The 13,767-nt window shown below is 38.7% G+C and overlaps 1 protein-coding gene across 5 annotated transcripts in view; it reads right to left on the bottom strand.

Moving 5' to 3' along the window:
- ESCO1 (establishment of sister chromatid cohesion N-acetyltransferase 1) overlaps positions 1 to 13,767 on the bottom strand; it is a 61,526-nt gene that overhangs the window by 22,899 nt on the left and 24,860 nt on the right. For 3 of the 5 annotated variants that reach the window (XM_054017725.1, XM_054017723.1, XM_054017724.1), the window contains one exon: positions 6,272 to 6,403. In XM_054017725.1, coding sequence (XP_053873700.1) covers positions 6,272 to 6,403 — 132 coding nt within the window. Of the gene's footprint in view, positions 1 to 6,271; positions 6,404 to 8,624; positions 8,741 to 13,767 lie in introns of all 5 variants that reach the window. The other 2 variants (XM_054017727.1, XM_054017726.1) reach the window with 1 other exon arrangement.

The raw sequence follows: 13,767 nt of genomic DNA, 5'->3' as shown, positions 1-13,767 counted from the left end.
TGAAACTTTAATTCTGCCATCTCCTAACTTCTGACTGCTTGACTTTGCTACCTCAATAATGTTATTTTAAACACAGAAACGTGTGTGATTTCCTAGGTTTTTAAGAAAACTGAAAAAAAACAGAAATTCCATATCAACATCTCCACTGACAATTGGCAGACCTGGAACCTTTAAATTAATTACACAGACCTGTGCCATTTGAGCTAACGGAGTAACAGATAGCAGTAGTATGTTGGCAAGCACTACAAGAGGATGGAACACTTTACCAGTGGGTTTCACAGGTATGTGCTGAGAGCAGAAGGGTAAGTCTCTAGAATCTAGAGTTCCATTCCAGGCTCTGTGCTTTAATGGGAACAGACTCCTCTATTCCATCTTACCTACCCAGTCACAAGTCCAATCTTATCTTCCCCCATCCCTGGCTCCTTGTCTCAGTTCATTCTCTTCACCTCAATAGTTCTAGTCTTCATTCTTCAAACTTCTCATCCCAGTGCCCAGCACGTTCTAGGTTCACCCCTCCAAACTCCATGTCCAAGACTAAGCCTACCCCCTGCACTTTAAGTCCCTGTTCCCTGCGTTGCAGCTCCACGGCCAGTCACCTCCCCGTTTCCCCCACATACATTTCCCATCCCTACTGCCTTAGTCCCCAGTATCCCACCCCCACACTTGGTTCCTTGTCCCAATCTTTGTCCAAACAGTACCAAGTCACCCCCTCTACACCCTGGCTCCTTGTCACCTCTGTATCCCCGCCCACTGGTTCTCAGTCTCCTCACCTGGCTTCCTGTTCCAGTCACCTGCACACTCCAACTCATAGTCCCTGTTCCCCCCCCCAATCTACTACCTCCGCCTTTCCTACAGGCCCAACTCTTGGCCACTTTGCATTTGCATCAGGCAATTTCCTCCTCCATGCAGCCTGGGTCCAATTGGGGGAGGAGGGAGTATCACTGAGAGCACTGGAGAATGTCTCTCAGTTTAGTTACTTGGACCCAGAGCCAGCACAGCCTTCAGTAGCCTAGAGCTACAGGGAAAGGACTGCTCAGCCTGGGGCTGGAGTATAACCAGTGCTGTCAAAAATCTTGAAAATTTAGCTACTAAAATTTAAGGAACCTCATAGTAAGCATGCCATTTTTTAAACTCTTATAACTTGGCCAAGTTTGGGCAGATTTTCATGGGGATGGCAAAAAGTACACCCTCACACAAAGGCCACCCACTGTGCCAAATTCTGAGTCTATATTCAAAGAAATCGGGCACTAGAGCTTTTCGAAGCAAAGGTCATTAGAATTTAACATGGGCAAAACAACATTTTTCCCTAGCCTAGTTCTCAGAAATTGCTGAACCATTGTGGCTGAAGTTCTCCAAAAAATATGCAGTCTGAGGCAGACACCCAGCCTGGAAAATTTCAGCTCAATTTGTTAGTTTGGCAAAGTTAAAAGCAACTGAAAACAGGGCTTTATAATGGGAAATGTCAGGCAACATTAACAGGCAATGCTACCAGCCCCACCTATAATAATCAGTAATTTTGAACACAAATAACTGGAACACTGATCAATATTATTCTAGGGTGGGGAAGTCTTTGGAGAATATATAAGACTTAAATCTCTTCCTAAAAGTCAGCAAGAGACAGAGTTGAAAGGAACGGAAAAAAAAATTCATTTTACCTCATTAAAATGAAAGTTGTGTCAATGATGACAACAAAAAACTTTAATTTCAAAAGGCAAATATTAAGACAGTTATATTTAAGGCAAAAAGCAAGTATTCTTGTCTTGCATAAAATAAGACTTAACCTGGACTTGAAAAATCCATATGTCAGTAGTGAGTAAAAGCCTTCCCTGGGAAGTGGAAAGGGAATGCAACTAAAGCCATCAATATTTACAGAATTCAGGGTCTCATGGAAAAATACTTCCAGCACTTCTGGGTGCAAAGACAATCTTTAAAATATGAACTAAAGTAATGTTAGCTTATTTACTCTGCAGGCAAATGGTACCACTGCCTCTGCTGTTCCGTTTTCTCCAAGTAGTAGCCAAGTGAAATTGGCAAGATACTAATCACTTCCACAGCTGTTATTTAGAACCTTGAAGGCAGCCATGAAACTGGGGGGATGGGGTGCGGGGGGAGAGAAATCAGTTTCCCTCTGCTACTATTTGAGAACTCTGAATAGTAGCAAAGTTAGTCACAAGGGAGGATGACCCTTAAATAAAATTAAAAAACACACAACCAGACTGACCTAGGGAGGGTAGATGAACAGAGACAAACCACCCTTTGTAACAGTCAAAAGGCCATGAGGTGAAAGAAGGCTTAGAGCAGCAAAGACCCCTCCTGCCCCAACAAGAGGCAGGAAGCTTTACGGTGGGAAAGCAGAAGCAAAACCTTCTTTCTCCTTCTGGGAGTCCAGCAGCTGTTGGATCTCCCAATATATTAGATCCCGGGTTCTCAAGGGGTTATCAATCTAACAAATTTTCTCATGTTTCACAATGAGACATCACAGGATGAAACTTGTGAGTGGTGGTGGAGTGGAAACTGCCCTCCCCATATTGCTAGATGGAAAAACAAAGTTGAAAACCACCATATTAGACAATTAATAGGGGGTTGATACAAAGAGGGAGACTGTAAACAGGATTCAGGGACTGGCTTCTAGCACCTTGCCTTTCTTATCAGGGGTGGATTTCTCATCAAGACTGTTGAATGGACCTTGTTGTTTGCTTTCCCTCTCCCTTTTTCCAGTCTGCTTCTGGCTAGCAGAATTAGCCCTGTAACTAGGAGAAATCTGGTAATGTTTTTCGAAGCTTGGCCTAACTCCTTCAGAAGATAGAGAGAAAAAAAAAATACATGAATGAGCGACCAAGTGTGTGCATGTGTGCGGGAACACAAGACAAGCTTCTGGGATAGAGTGTTTCATCATGATATTTGCCTCTTCAACTAGACTTGAGATGGACTAAAATATTTGCTTTGAACGTAGTTTAGATTCTTTTAAATGAGGACAACTTTTCATACAAACTAAAGAAAGCATCAGCATGAAAACAAACAGTCTCAGTTAATTGCAAGAAGAGGTTCTATAATAATAAATAATAATAATAAAAAAATCTTTAATCATAAAAAGGAACCAGCCACCACATGGGGAAGTAAGAGGACATCTGTGGCCATGTGGTAGCTCAACTGTGGCCTGTTCTGCCCAATTCTAAAGTGCTCTTGGGAATTACATGCTATTCAGGACACAGTGTACATCTGTCAAAGGAAATTAGATGAGTACAGCTAGGAAGCAATTTTAGAAGAATCATTTTTTCAGAGTTTAGTTGATAGCAGCAAGGGATTTAATTTATTCTCTTCCATCTCATGCATCTGCTGATTGGCCAAAGAATGTGGAAGAAAATATTTTCTTTAAAAAAAATAGGACTATTACCAACCAAAAATCAGACACTATCTACTTTCATGGACACGTCATGGTAGCAGCAGGTGCAAGCAAGATAGGAAAGAAAAAATGTGCAAACTATCTCTGAGATTTTAATTGAGAGAGATGTTCAGTATCATCCCAAGGTACATAGGAAAGGAAGAGAGAAAATGTAGCCTTACTTTTCTCCCTAACAATGAGTCTGACAAATTTTCTCATGTCTCATGCAGAGGCATCACAGGATGAAGGATCTGAGCAGTGGAGGAAGATGTCTTGAGATACTGCCCTCAAGTTAAATCAGGCTCCCACATGAGCAATGATAACGCTGCTTAAGGGTCATGTGCAAAATGATTGGAGAACTAATGAAATGACATCAGTTTTCAAGAGTGTGAAAGATGAGCAATTTAAAAGGGGGAAGAGATCTTTAACAAAATCAGATCACTACCTATTTAATTTCGATGATTAACTATTGGAGAAAGTTTGTTTCAATACTGTCAACTTACATTAACCTGCAACAGTTGACAATATGTACCCTGAGTCATCGCTCCCTCCAGAAGTCGTCTAGAAAAACTAAGATGAGCAAAAGTTGACTTTTCTGATATTTCTAGAAATCAGAAAAACTAACATTTCAGGCTCTCTTTAGACATCAAAGCAGCATAAAAAGGCAAAAGGCCAATTTAAAAAAATCCTTTCAAGACACCTTTATATAGATGTTTCTATCATGGCCATCATCATAGTATACTGAATCTACCCAGAACACCAAGCCCACGTGAAGATCTGGAAGAGGGGAAACAGAAGAGCCAGTAACATGCAAGTGTGGGTTATAACAACTAGAAAGAAGAGTATGTATTCATTCAGTTCTAGATTAAATTTCCCATTGTTTGGCCAACTATAGATTTGGTTAAGCATTTTTCAACTAAAAATAAGGGCGGAAATTTCAAAGACATTCACAAAATTATTTCCCTTGTTTTCAACTCTATTTTATATGAATGTATTACATAAAATCATCATCCCAGTTGCCACAGTATCTGTTATTCTACATTCATCTTTAGAAATGACTTGAGGAGCCACAACCAGAGTCTGAGTTCAGAGAGATGAGATGTTGCTCTCACTCACTAAGAGGTGCAGGTAAAAATAGCATGCTTGGGTGCAATTTATGTAAAGCTTTTTCACAGCCATCAGCCACCTTTCTAAACACTTTGTCTTCATCATATTTAAAAATTCTAGCCTTTTTTTTTTTAAACTCTCTAGCTTTTGAACTTTTTCATTGTAAATAGTTATTCCAGATTGTTTTTAAGACAGTTTCTTCTCCCTTTCACTTACATGCATATCAGTCTTATCCTAGATATGCCCTCCTTTCCTTGCTATCCTAGACATATCAGCTGATCCAACTCTCATCATTCTTAAAGCATTTTAAAGTATTTGTTCACTTCCTCAGAAATTCCTACCTGGTCCCCCAATACCACCTGAAGCTATAGATCACCAATGTGCTAGCAGCGGTGAATGGCTACAAGACTAGTCTACAAACTGCTGTTCAAAGGATTTAATTTAATTTAATTTAGTCTTTCCTCATTTGTTCTTATATCAGTTACATTCCCAAACCTGTTTCCATTTGTCCATAAAAATGCTCTTCCACCAAGGCAAGCAAAGCATTTCAAAACCAGATATGCCTCAGTAAACTTTGTGCTGTTTGCTACAGTAACTATTCTACTACACCAGACAAGACACAGAACCTGGGGAACATCTGAGACCCAAAAATTCTTTCAGATGATTAATAGATGGATTTACTATGGACAAATTGAAACAAGTAGGAAAACAGGTATTCACAGTTGCTTTCTATCACAATCTCTACCTATCCATCCCCTTCAATTTGCCTAATGCTTTTCAGAAAAGATTTTCTAAGATAGTTGGCTGGCTGAATCCCAAACAAGAAAAGAATGAAACAAGCCCTCAATATTTGGCAATAATTGTTTAAAGAGACTGGATGGTTTCAAAGTATTAGTAATGGTATATGGATCTTTTTTAGACCACTAATTCAAACTCAGGTCAGGATTTAATGGTAGTCTAATTGCTGATTGGTACCTATATGAAATGATTAGTGGCCTCAGTTCAGTTATCCTGGAGGTCTTATCTACTTGCGTGTAGAGTACTGAAGGTAACATGTGTGATTAAAAAAAACCAACCAAACAAAAAACAGACTTTATAGATTCTGTTCTGGATTTCAGACACGGACAAGTTTTGAAAGTAGCTGATTTTACAAAATACTTATCTGAAATTGTACAGTACTTCAAGCTTGTGTTTTAAACTTGAGTTGACTCAACCATACCTACTATGCCTGAGTAGAGTATGGAATGTACAGTTATAATTTTAATTATACTGTTAAAAATAGTAGTCTATTATCTAAAGTTTTAATACACTGTAATGCTATGGTCAAAGTTCCAAGATATTCCAACTCTGAATCACTGATATTAATTTAACATAGCCAATATAAAAAAAGTGAATTATAAGTCATCTGGATGGCATTCTAAAGAAGACAACGATCTCCCCAATTAGTTCTTATGCCAGATGTTGTAGCAATACCAATTATATCAAAAGCTAAATCTAACAAAACTTTAAAAATAGTGATAAATGACTATTTATCTACAAAACAATACAGAAATACAACAAGGAAGGGATAAAACTGAACAAGAATGTTGCTATCATGATAATCAATTTTTATAGGTGACTTATTACCATGTGCTAGGCTCCCTTAAAAAAAATGTTTACCACAGATGAATATCATCTACTGTGATATTTTAAGAGTTTATTAAAAGTAATCTGAATTGCATTTGATGTACAGCAAGGAAAATAAAGCTTATTACTTTTTAAAAAGACATGAAGTTCTCTTACCACATATTTTACAGCACTTATGAATTGGTTGTGGAAGAGCAGATGTTGAGTTTCATCCTCTGGATTTGATGCCGTGTAAAGCATTCCACAAATACTACAGGAAATAGCTCCAAATCTTTTCTGTCCTGCGTCCTATTTAAAAAAAAAAAAAAAATTATACACACACACAGTTGACACAACAGAAACTTTTCATAGCTAGATATGCAATTCACAAACATAAGCACATGTAGATTCTGCACTGAGGCTAAAAGGAAGTGGAGAAGGAGGAAAACAAGTAGTATACTAAATATGTAGTGACCAAAAGTCTACCCTCCAATGGCCAGCACACAAGCTGAGTTACAGCAGAGGCCATAGACTAAAGAATACATTAAGACAACTTCTCCCCCACCCAAAGTGTTAATGGTAGTTCTTCCAGGTTAGAGTTAAGACATAGTAGCTGGACCACATGGTAAGGTAAGACAATGACCTCTTTACCTACTTTGCTATCTACAGAGAGTTTAGCTATCATGTATGGGGGGGGTGGGTGGGAGGGAGGATAGATTCTGTTGTTCCCTATGCTTTAACTTCTGTCTGTCCTTAGATAGTGAGCTTCTTGAGCATGGACCATCCCCTCCTGGGTGCCTGGAAAGCATCTAGCATACTATAGGCACTACCATAAAAAAAAAAAAAAAAACCTAACAGTTATGGAAATAAGCATTAGAGGAACAGTAGGACATGTTATGTCTTGGCATTGTATTTCAAATTTCTACGGTGATAAATTAATGTTAAATATTTTCAAATTAAAATTGTCTGGCACTACTTTTCATTTCCCTTCCCCTGAAGTTTTAGGGATACAAGTCGCATTTTATATATAACAAATCATATGCAGCAGTTAAGAATATACCCCTTGCCCAGATATCTAAAGATTCTTAACTTTACCATGCTTCGTATTGTCTTGTTTTTCCCTAACACTGTAAAAAAGTCCCATATATAAAGGAACTCTCAGTAATTTTGTTCTGACATTTAATCTTATTACTATTTTGTAATCATTTAGCACACAGACAATTCAGTATTTGTTTTGCAATTTACTGATTATACATAAGTATTATTCATTATGAGAGTACAAAGAACTAGGAATCAACATAATTAATGCCAAATAAGGAATAAGACCTCAAGTATAGGGTCTTTGTTGATTTGAATTAAGTAATTCATATGGATGAAGATTGTTCCAAAGAACAGATGTATATTTTGAAAAGGTTGGAAACTTATCTTTGGCTTATAAATATATAAATATAAAAGTTTTGGTTTTAAATGAATCAAACCTGTGTTTGGACTTTGTTTAAAGATAATGGACTATAAAACACACAAGGTTAAAAATGGAGTTAAGCTAGGTAGACATTACACACAATATGGAATCCAATTACCATAATATACAGTAAATAATACTACATGAGTAAAAGAGGGAATTTTCTAGGGAAAATTTTTAGTGATGTGTGGGTGTTAATCTCAAAATATAATATTGCATGAATATTTACTGTGAATTTAATTTCATCTTTTAAAAAAGAAGATATATTTATAGATTTTTTACACTATATTACTGAGAAGGTCTTTTTGCAGTATGACTAGATTTTTTCAGCCTGTTTCCCACTCCCTCTTTCAACTTTGAACAATATTTGGTTTAACTGGTCTGAAGAGAATTAGATCAACATTGAAAACTGAACTATCAGAGAAACAGTTGTAACCTCAAGCAAATCTACTGGTGAAGTCAGAACTTTAAGAATAGTTTCTTTTCTAAGGAAAAAACACATCTTAGTGTACCCTGTAAGTTACCCACTATTACCATGCTCTATTAATTCTAGTAACTTTTCACAAGTTTCACTCTGTAGCTCACAATACACACAAGAGTACTAGAGAAAGACAATAGGAGGGGGGATAGAGAAAACATGACAAGGTACATCACTGTGCTAGTGAGGTGCATAATAAGATTTTTAAGCCTCTCTTTGAAGGCACATGCACGGACCACTGCTGGAAGCAGGAAACTGGGACCTGAAGATCCATTGGTCTGTCCTCAGCATGGCAATTCTTACATTCCTATGGCATGTAATAGAGGGGAAAAGGAAGAATTCTTCAAAGAAAAGGAAACAAATGCTGCTCCATGTGTTGGCTTTGGGCTGGAGCATCAGGGAGAGACTTGGGTTCCAAGGGTGTGAAAGTTGAGACTGATGCATTTTTTCCCCCCTAGCTCCAGGCCTCCTTTAAAGAGGTGTAGTTCAGAAGAAACTGCCGTTTTGGCCAAAGGAGTGTGCTGAATTTCAACTATTTACACACAAGGAAGGAAAAAAGGCAGTTCAGGAGGAAGGATGCATGTGATTACCTTACGACCCCACTTGAACCGAACCTAATTTTTGCTATCTTGAGGATGGAGAACATGTCCCCGATGCTCAGGGTAGGATAGGTGAGGGGGAAGTCTGCTTTGATGCTTGGAGTACACTTCAAAAAGATAAGACATGTACATTTGAAAGTCAGCTAAATATAAAGCAATTCTTATAGTTAATGTATAAACAGTACTGCAACAAGCCTTGTGAAAAGAAATCCTATTCAAATGATTGGGAAGTTAACATTTATTCAAAAAGTAAATGGTGGTACATTAACAAATTAACACCACGATGAAGTCACTAAAACATTAATGGCAAAGAAATCCTCAAGATTGCCAGTATTCTTAATTCATCCTATCTTGCCTGATACAGCTCATATGGTCTTCTATCATAGTCTCTATAAACAAGAACATAATACAGCCCAATTACATTGGACAATAATATTAGAATGTTGCTGGTCTCTGGCAGATCATTTTTTAGGATTTCATTGATGTTACTTATATGTATTCAAGTGTGTGGACAGGCATACATATGGAGATGTTAAATATTTAAAAAGCTACTAATATATGAATACTAGAAGAATGCATTAACTATTAGAAAGTGCACCAAGCCTTCTTTAAGGCTGCAGAGTGTGAAAAAGGTTTTTATTTTTTAAAACATATTCGATAACCTTATGCAGCCAATAAAGACATTAGCCTGCCAGCATAACTGAAGCACTGTTCCAAATCCACGAACTGCAGTAGACCATGCTTCAGACAAAAAATTGCTATATGAGATGGTATAGACTCTGCAGTGCAGAAGCAAGATGTGCAGGCTAAAATCAGAAGAAGGAATATAGCAGTAGGAATTAAATCTATTTGAGAGACAATAAATCTGCCAATTATTTTTAACCTATTATTACATGTTAGCACCTAACATTACTACAAATGAAAGAATAGAGAAAAAAAATTTCTTCCTTTTTTTAGCATTCGACAAAATGTCATGTTTAGGCCATAATTTCCTATGTACAGTTTTCCTTTTTTGCATGGGTCTCACACTTCAACAGCAGAGAGAACTGCCTATCTGAAAATAGCATAGTAATAAGCAAAAAAAAAAAAAAAAAAAAAAAAAAACCCCACAAACACACCACACTACTATTACTGAAAGCAACACAGGAAACAATTGTTTTCAGTTAATTTACATATTTGATAGTACCTTGCACATAGCTCTTCCACTTCTGTTACTCAACCAGTACTTCCTATTCCCATGCACTAGCATGACATTACTCTAACGCAGTGCTCTGAAGGGAGCTCACATATCCACTCTTCCCTCCAAATATGGAGTTTGCCAGTAACAGCTGCAGAGTTGTTGCAGTTTCTGGTTTGGGAACAGGATGGTGTCTCCTTTCCCCAGGATAGGCTGGCAGAGCTGGTTGGTGAGCATCCGTCACTCAACTCCTACACAGAACTGAGGAGTGACTGAAACCTTGAGGCTTGGGAGACACTGATCCTTTTTTCTCCCAGATCTATGCATGGGCCTTGCGGGCAATATGAGAGTCATTCTGTGACTTTTCAATAGGTTAAAGGGAGGAATTTGGATGCTGAGGCATAATGCCGACCAATGTTGTTGCTGAAACAGCAGGGAAGGAAGCATGTGTCCAGAGCTAAGATAGATAGGCGAGTGCCTTAACGTTGTTTTATTACTCTTAAGATTGCCTAGTCTGCCTCCCTGAAATACACCCTTAAACAGCAGCAGAAGAGAAGAAATTCCATTTTTAAAACATTTCAAAAGGTTTTTTAGAAAAAAAATTCAAAACAAAGTTTCTGAAATTAGTTTAAACATTTTACCTGACAGCATCCCTTTAACTCATTCTTTAAATTGACAATGTCCCTCTAATCTTCTCCAAAAGCCTCTGTTGGGCTAAGCGAAGCATGAGCTGTTGAGACTTAGGAGAGAGCCAGTAATAGGGAGCATGAAGATTAGTTCTCAGCAATCTGACAGAACAACGTGGTTCAAGACAGAGCCACAGCAGAAATTGGGTTACTTGATCTAAAGTCATTCTTCTAGGCACCTGCAAACCTACACTGACTTGAGGCAAATTGCATTCATACAACTGCAGAGAGGATAAAGACCCTAAGTCAGACAACCCCCATTTGGAAGAATGTGAGAAGTTTATATTTCTGAAACCCACTGTTTCAGTCCATTTGTAACTTCAAGACAACCAGCCATCACATTACATCAAGGTGGTCGTCACATCTAGAAGGGCTTTAATAATTCTCTTGATATTGGACACACAAAAATGTCTTACCAATTTCTCTTCTCTGAAAGGTGCAGCTCTGCCTGATCCTCCATTTGTGAGTTAAGGAGCTCCACCTGCAAAATAGGCATTTGGTGCCTTTGTAGGAGTTGGTAGGGGCCCCTTGTCTTAAGCGCAGGGTGAAGCACTTCCCCTTTTGATTACCCTTGCTGCAGCTGCTCCAGGAGCAACACTTTGCTCAGAGAGCAAAAACAGCCAGAAAAGAATGCAGGCTGTAAGGGGTGGGGAGGAAATGGAGAAAAGCAGGAAGAAGGTGCAAAGAAAATATTTATTTTTGGGTTCTTCACAAAGAATTAAAGGAGAGAGGAAAAAAAAAAAAAAAAAAAAAGGACATCCTGAGCGGCCATATGTATTGCCTGAAGAGGCAGAAGCTTCTGGCAGGAAGTTGGTGGGCAGGCTTCCCTACTTGTCAAGGCATGCCCCGCTCAAAAAGGAGATGTGCAGATTTTAAAGGAATTTTATTCTGTGGAATTTAGCGAAGTGATTGGGAAAACATGACTCCAAATTTCATAAATTGTTACTGCTTCAGTCAAAGGGCAAAAGTTACATTTAAAAAAAAATTTCTAGAGAGTTTACTTTCTAAGTAAAAATATGGGGTCATTTCCTATTATGGAATGCTGACTTCATTGGTCATTATAAACTGTAGCAATAAACATGTAAAATAAAAAAAGATGCTAAGTGAAGTTTGAACATTATGCTCCATGGATAGTATTTACAGTATTGATTTTTTCTTATTTGTCAAAGATTGATTCTGTAAACAATAGGAACATAAACTTGATGGAGCATGAAGGTTTATAATGGCATATAAAAGCCAGTAATTAAAACTGACCAATAACTTATCTTCAGTTTTATACTTCACTGCTTCAAGCCCATTGGTTTTTATCAACTTCATTATGGATAGCATTTTCACTTTCATCAATTTAACTCATGAATTTTTTGAGGCCAAAACATTTCACCTCTCTCATGAAGTGCCTATGTTACAAAACAGTTAAATGGGAGATTATATGGAAGTGTAATGGAAAAATAAGAAGCAAAATGAAAGATACTTTAGGGTATAAACTTGAATAGTTTGCACTTTGCTACTATAAACAGTGATGTTGAAATGCCAGTACCGATCCTGGGGGACCCAGCCTATCCCTTGCTCCTCTGGCTCATGAAGACGTACACTGGCCACTCAACAGCACGAAGGGAAGATTCAACTACTGGCTCCGCAGATGCAGGACGACAACTGAACGTGCTTTCAGTAGACTGAAGGGGCGCTGTCGTTGTTTACTCTCAAGATTGATCTCAGTGAGAAAAATATCCCAGTGGTTATAGCCGCCTGCTGTGTCCATCTGTGAAGCAAAGGGGGAAAAGTTGCCCCCGGAGTGGACGGCAGAGGTGTTGCAGCTTTCGGCTGAGTTTGAACAATCAGACACCAGGACTATCAGAAGAGCTTAACATGGAGCTATACAGAGGCTTTGAAAGAGCACTTTAACAGCAAGCCACAGTAATGCACTGTGATGTGCTGTGCTCTACCTGGCCCTGCAGTCTGGGGGCTTTTAGGAATTGTGTGGCGCACATCTATGAATGTGACACAGATACCTACTAATTTTGTGATGCTTGCTGTACATTTATGATTATTACACTGTTTATCACTGATCTTATGAGTTGTGTCAAAGCTTACAATCATGAGAAGCTGGGTGCTTTCAGTATCGCCAGCCATTCTGCAGCATATGCTGGGAACTAATGAAGAAATTATTTTCCAAACAAAGAGTAACAAAAAACACTTCCATAAAGTTCTGTGCAAGTTAAAAGCAAATCCATAAACTTCTTGTGGTTTTAATGTAACAGAGCTTAACAAAGGGGAAGCAACATTCATGTCCATTTTAGCAATATAGACATCAATTGTGCCTCTCACAGGTCAGTGTATGTGAAGCTGTGGTTGTCCTTAATGGCCTCCAGTGGGGAGTAGTAGAATTAGTGATGTGGCCCCTGATGCCACATAGAATGTAGAGAGGGAATGTAGGGAGGTGCTATACTGCATTTCTCCACAGACTGCAAAGGGAGGCAACCCCAGGATTGTTGAACCTATAGATCCTCAAGAGTGTGCTGCATCTGTGTTTGCGGCCCAAAAAGGCCCATTATGTCTTCGTGCATCTCCCTCTGGGCCTGGCACTTGTCTGGTCTCTCCTTCTCTATATAGTCTGCAATATTCATCCTCCAGGCCCTTTGTTCATTATCTGATACAGCACTGGCTTGCATGATCTTGCTGAACAGGTCAACCCAAGTTCTCTGCTTTCTCTTATCTGCCTCAAGCATTATGTAGGTGTGGAGGGGGAACCGCTCAAGGCTGCAATGGCAGCAGCTACAGAGAAAACAGAGGTACCATTGTCAGTATTGTGGAAGCAGAGAAAAGAACTGACAGAAGGGAACTGCAATGCATGATGGTTGTTAGCAAGAGTCAGGCTTCGTAGAAGGGAACTGCAATGCATGATGGTTGTTAGCAAGAGTCAGGCTTCGTTAGCAAGAGACAGTCTTTGTTAGCAAGAGTCAAGCTAGCTGTGACCCTGATAACCCTGATAACGCGAGATTTGTAGAAGCGAGGATTGTGTGAGGATTGTGTGAGACGGGTGAGAAAGAGCTGTGTAAGAAGTCATTGTGACCTCAGTATAGATAAGGTGTAGAAGACCTTGTGTAGATAAGGTATAGAAACTAATTGTATGTAGGCAAGAGTCAAAACAAGTAAGGAAATGAGATATCAAGATGGCCTATGTATAAACAAAATGCAGCTGTCCCTCATTATTTCTGTAATGAAAGGTATAAATGCTTGCTGTAATTAGTTACCAGAGAGAGACCTACTTGCT

The sequence above is a fragment of the Malaclemys terrapin genome, chromosome 2, assembly GCF_027887155.1.
Source record: "Malaclemys terrapin pileata isolate rMalTer1 chromosome 2, rMalTer1.hap1, whole genome shotgun sequence".
Lineage (NCBI taxonomy): Eukaryota > Metazoa > Chordata > Testudines > Emydidae > Malaclemys > Malaclemys terrapin.
Note: the sequence above shows the minus strand (reverse complement) of the source record. Positions and strands in the feature narration are given on the sequence as shown.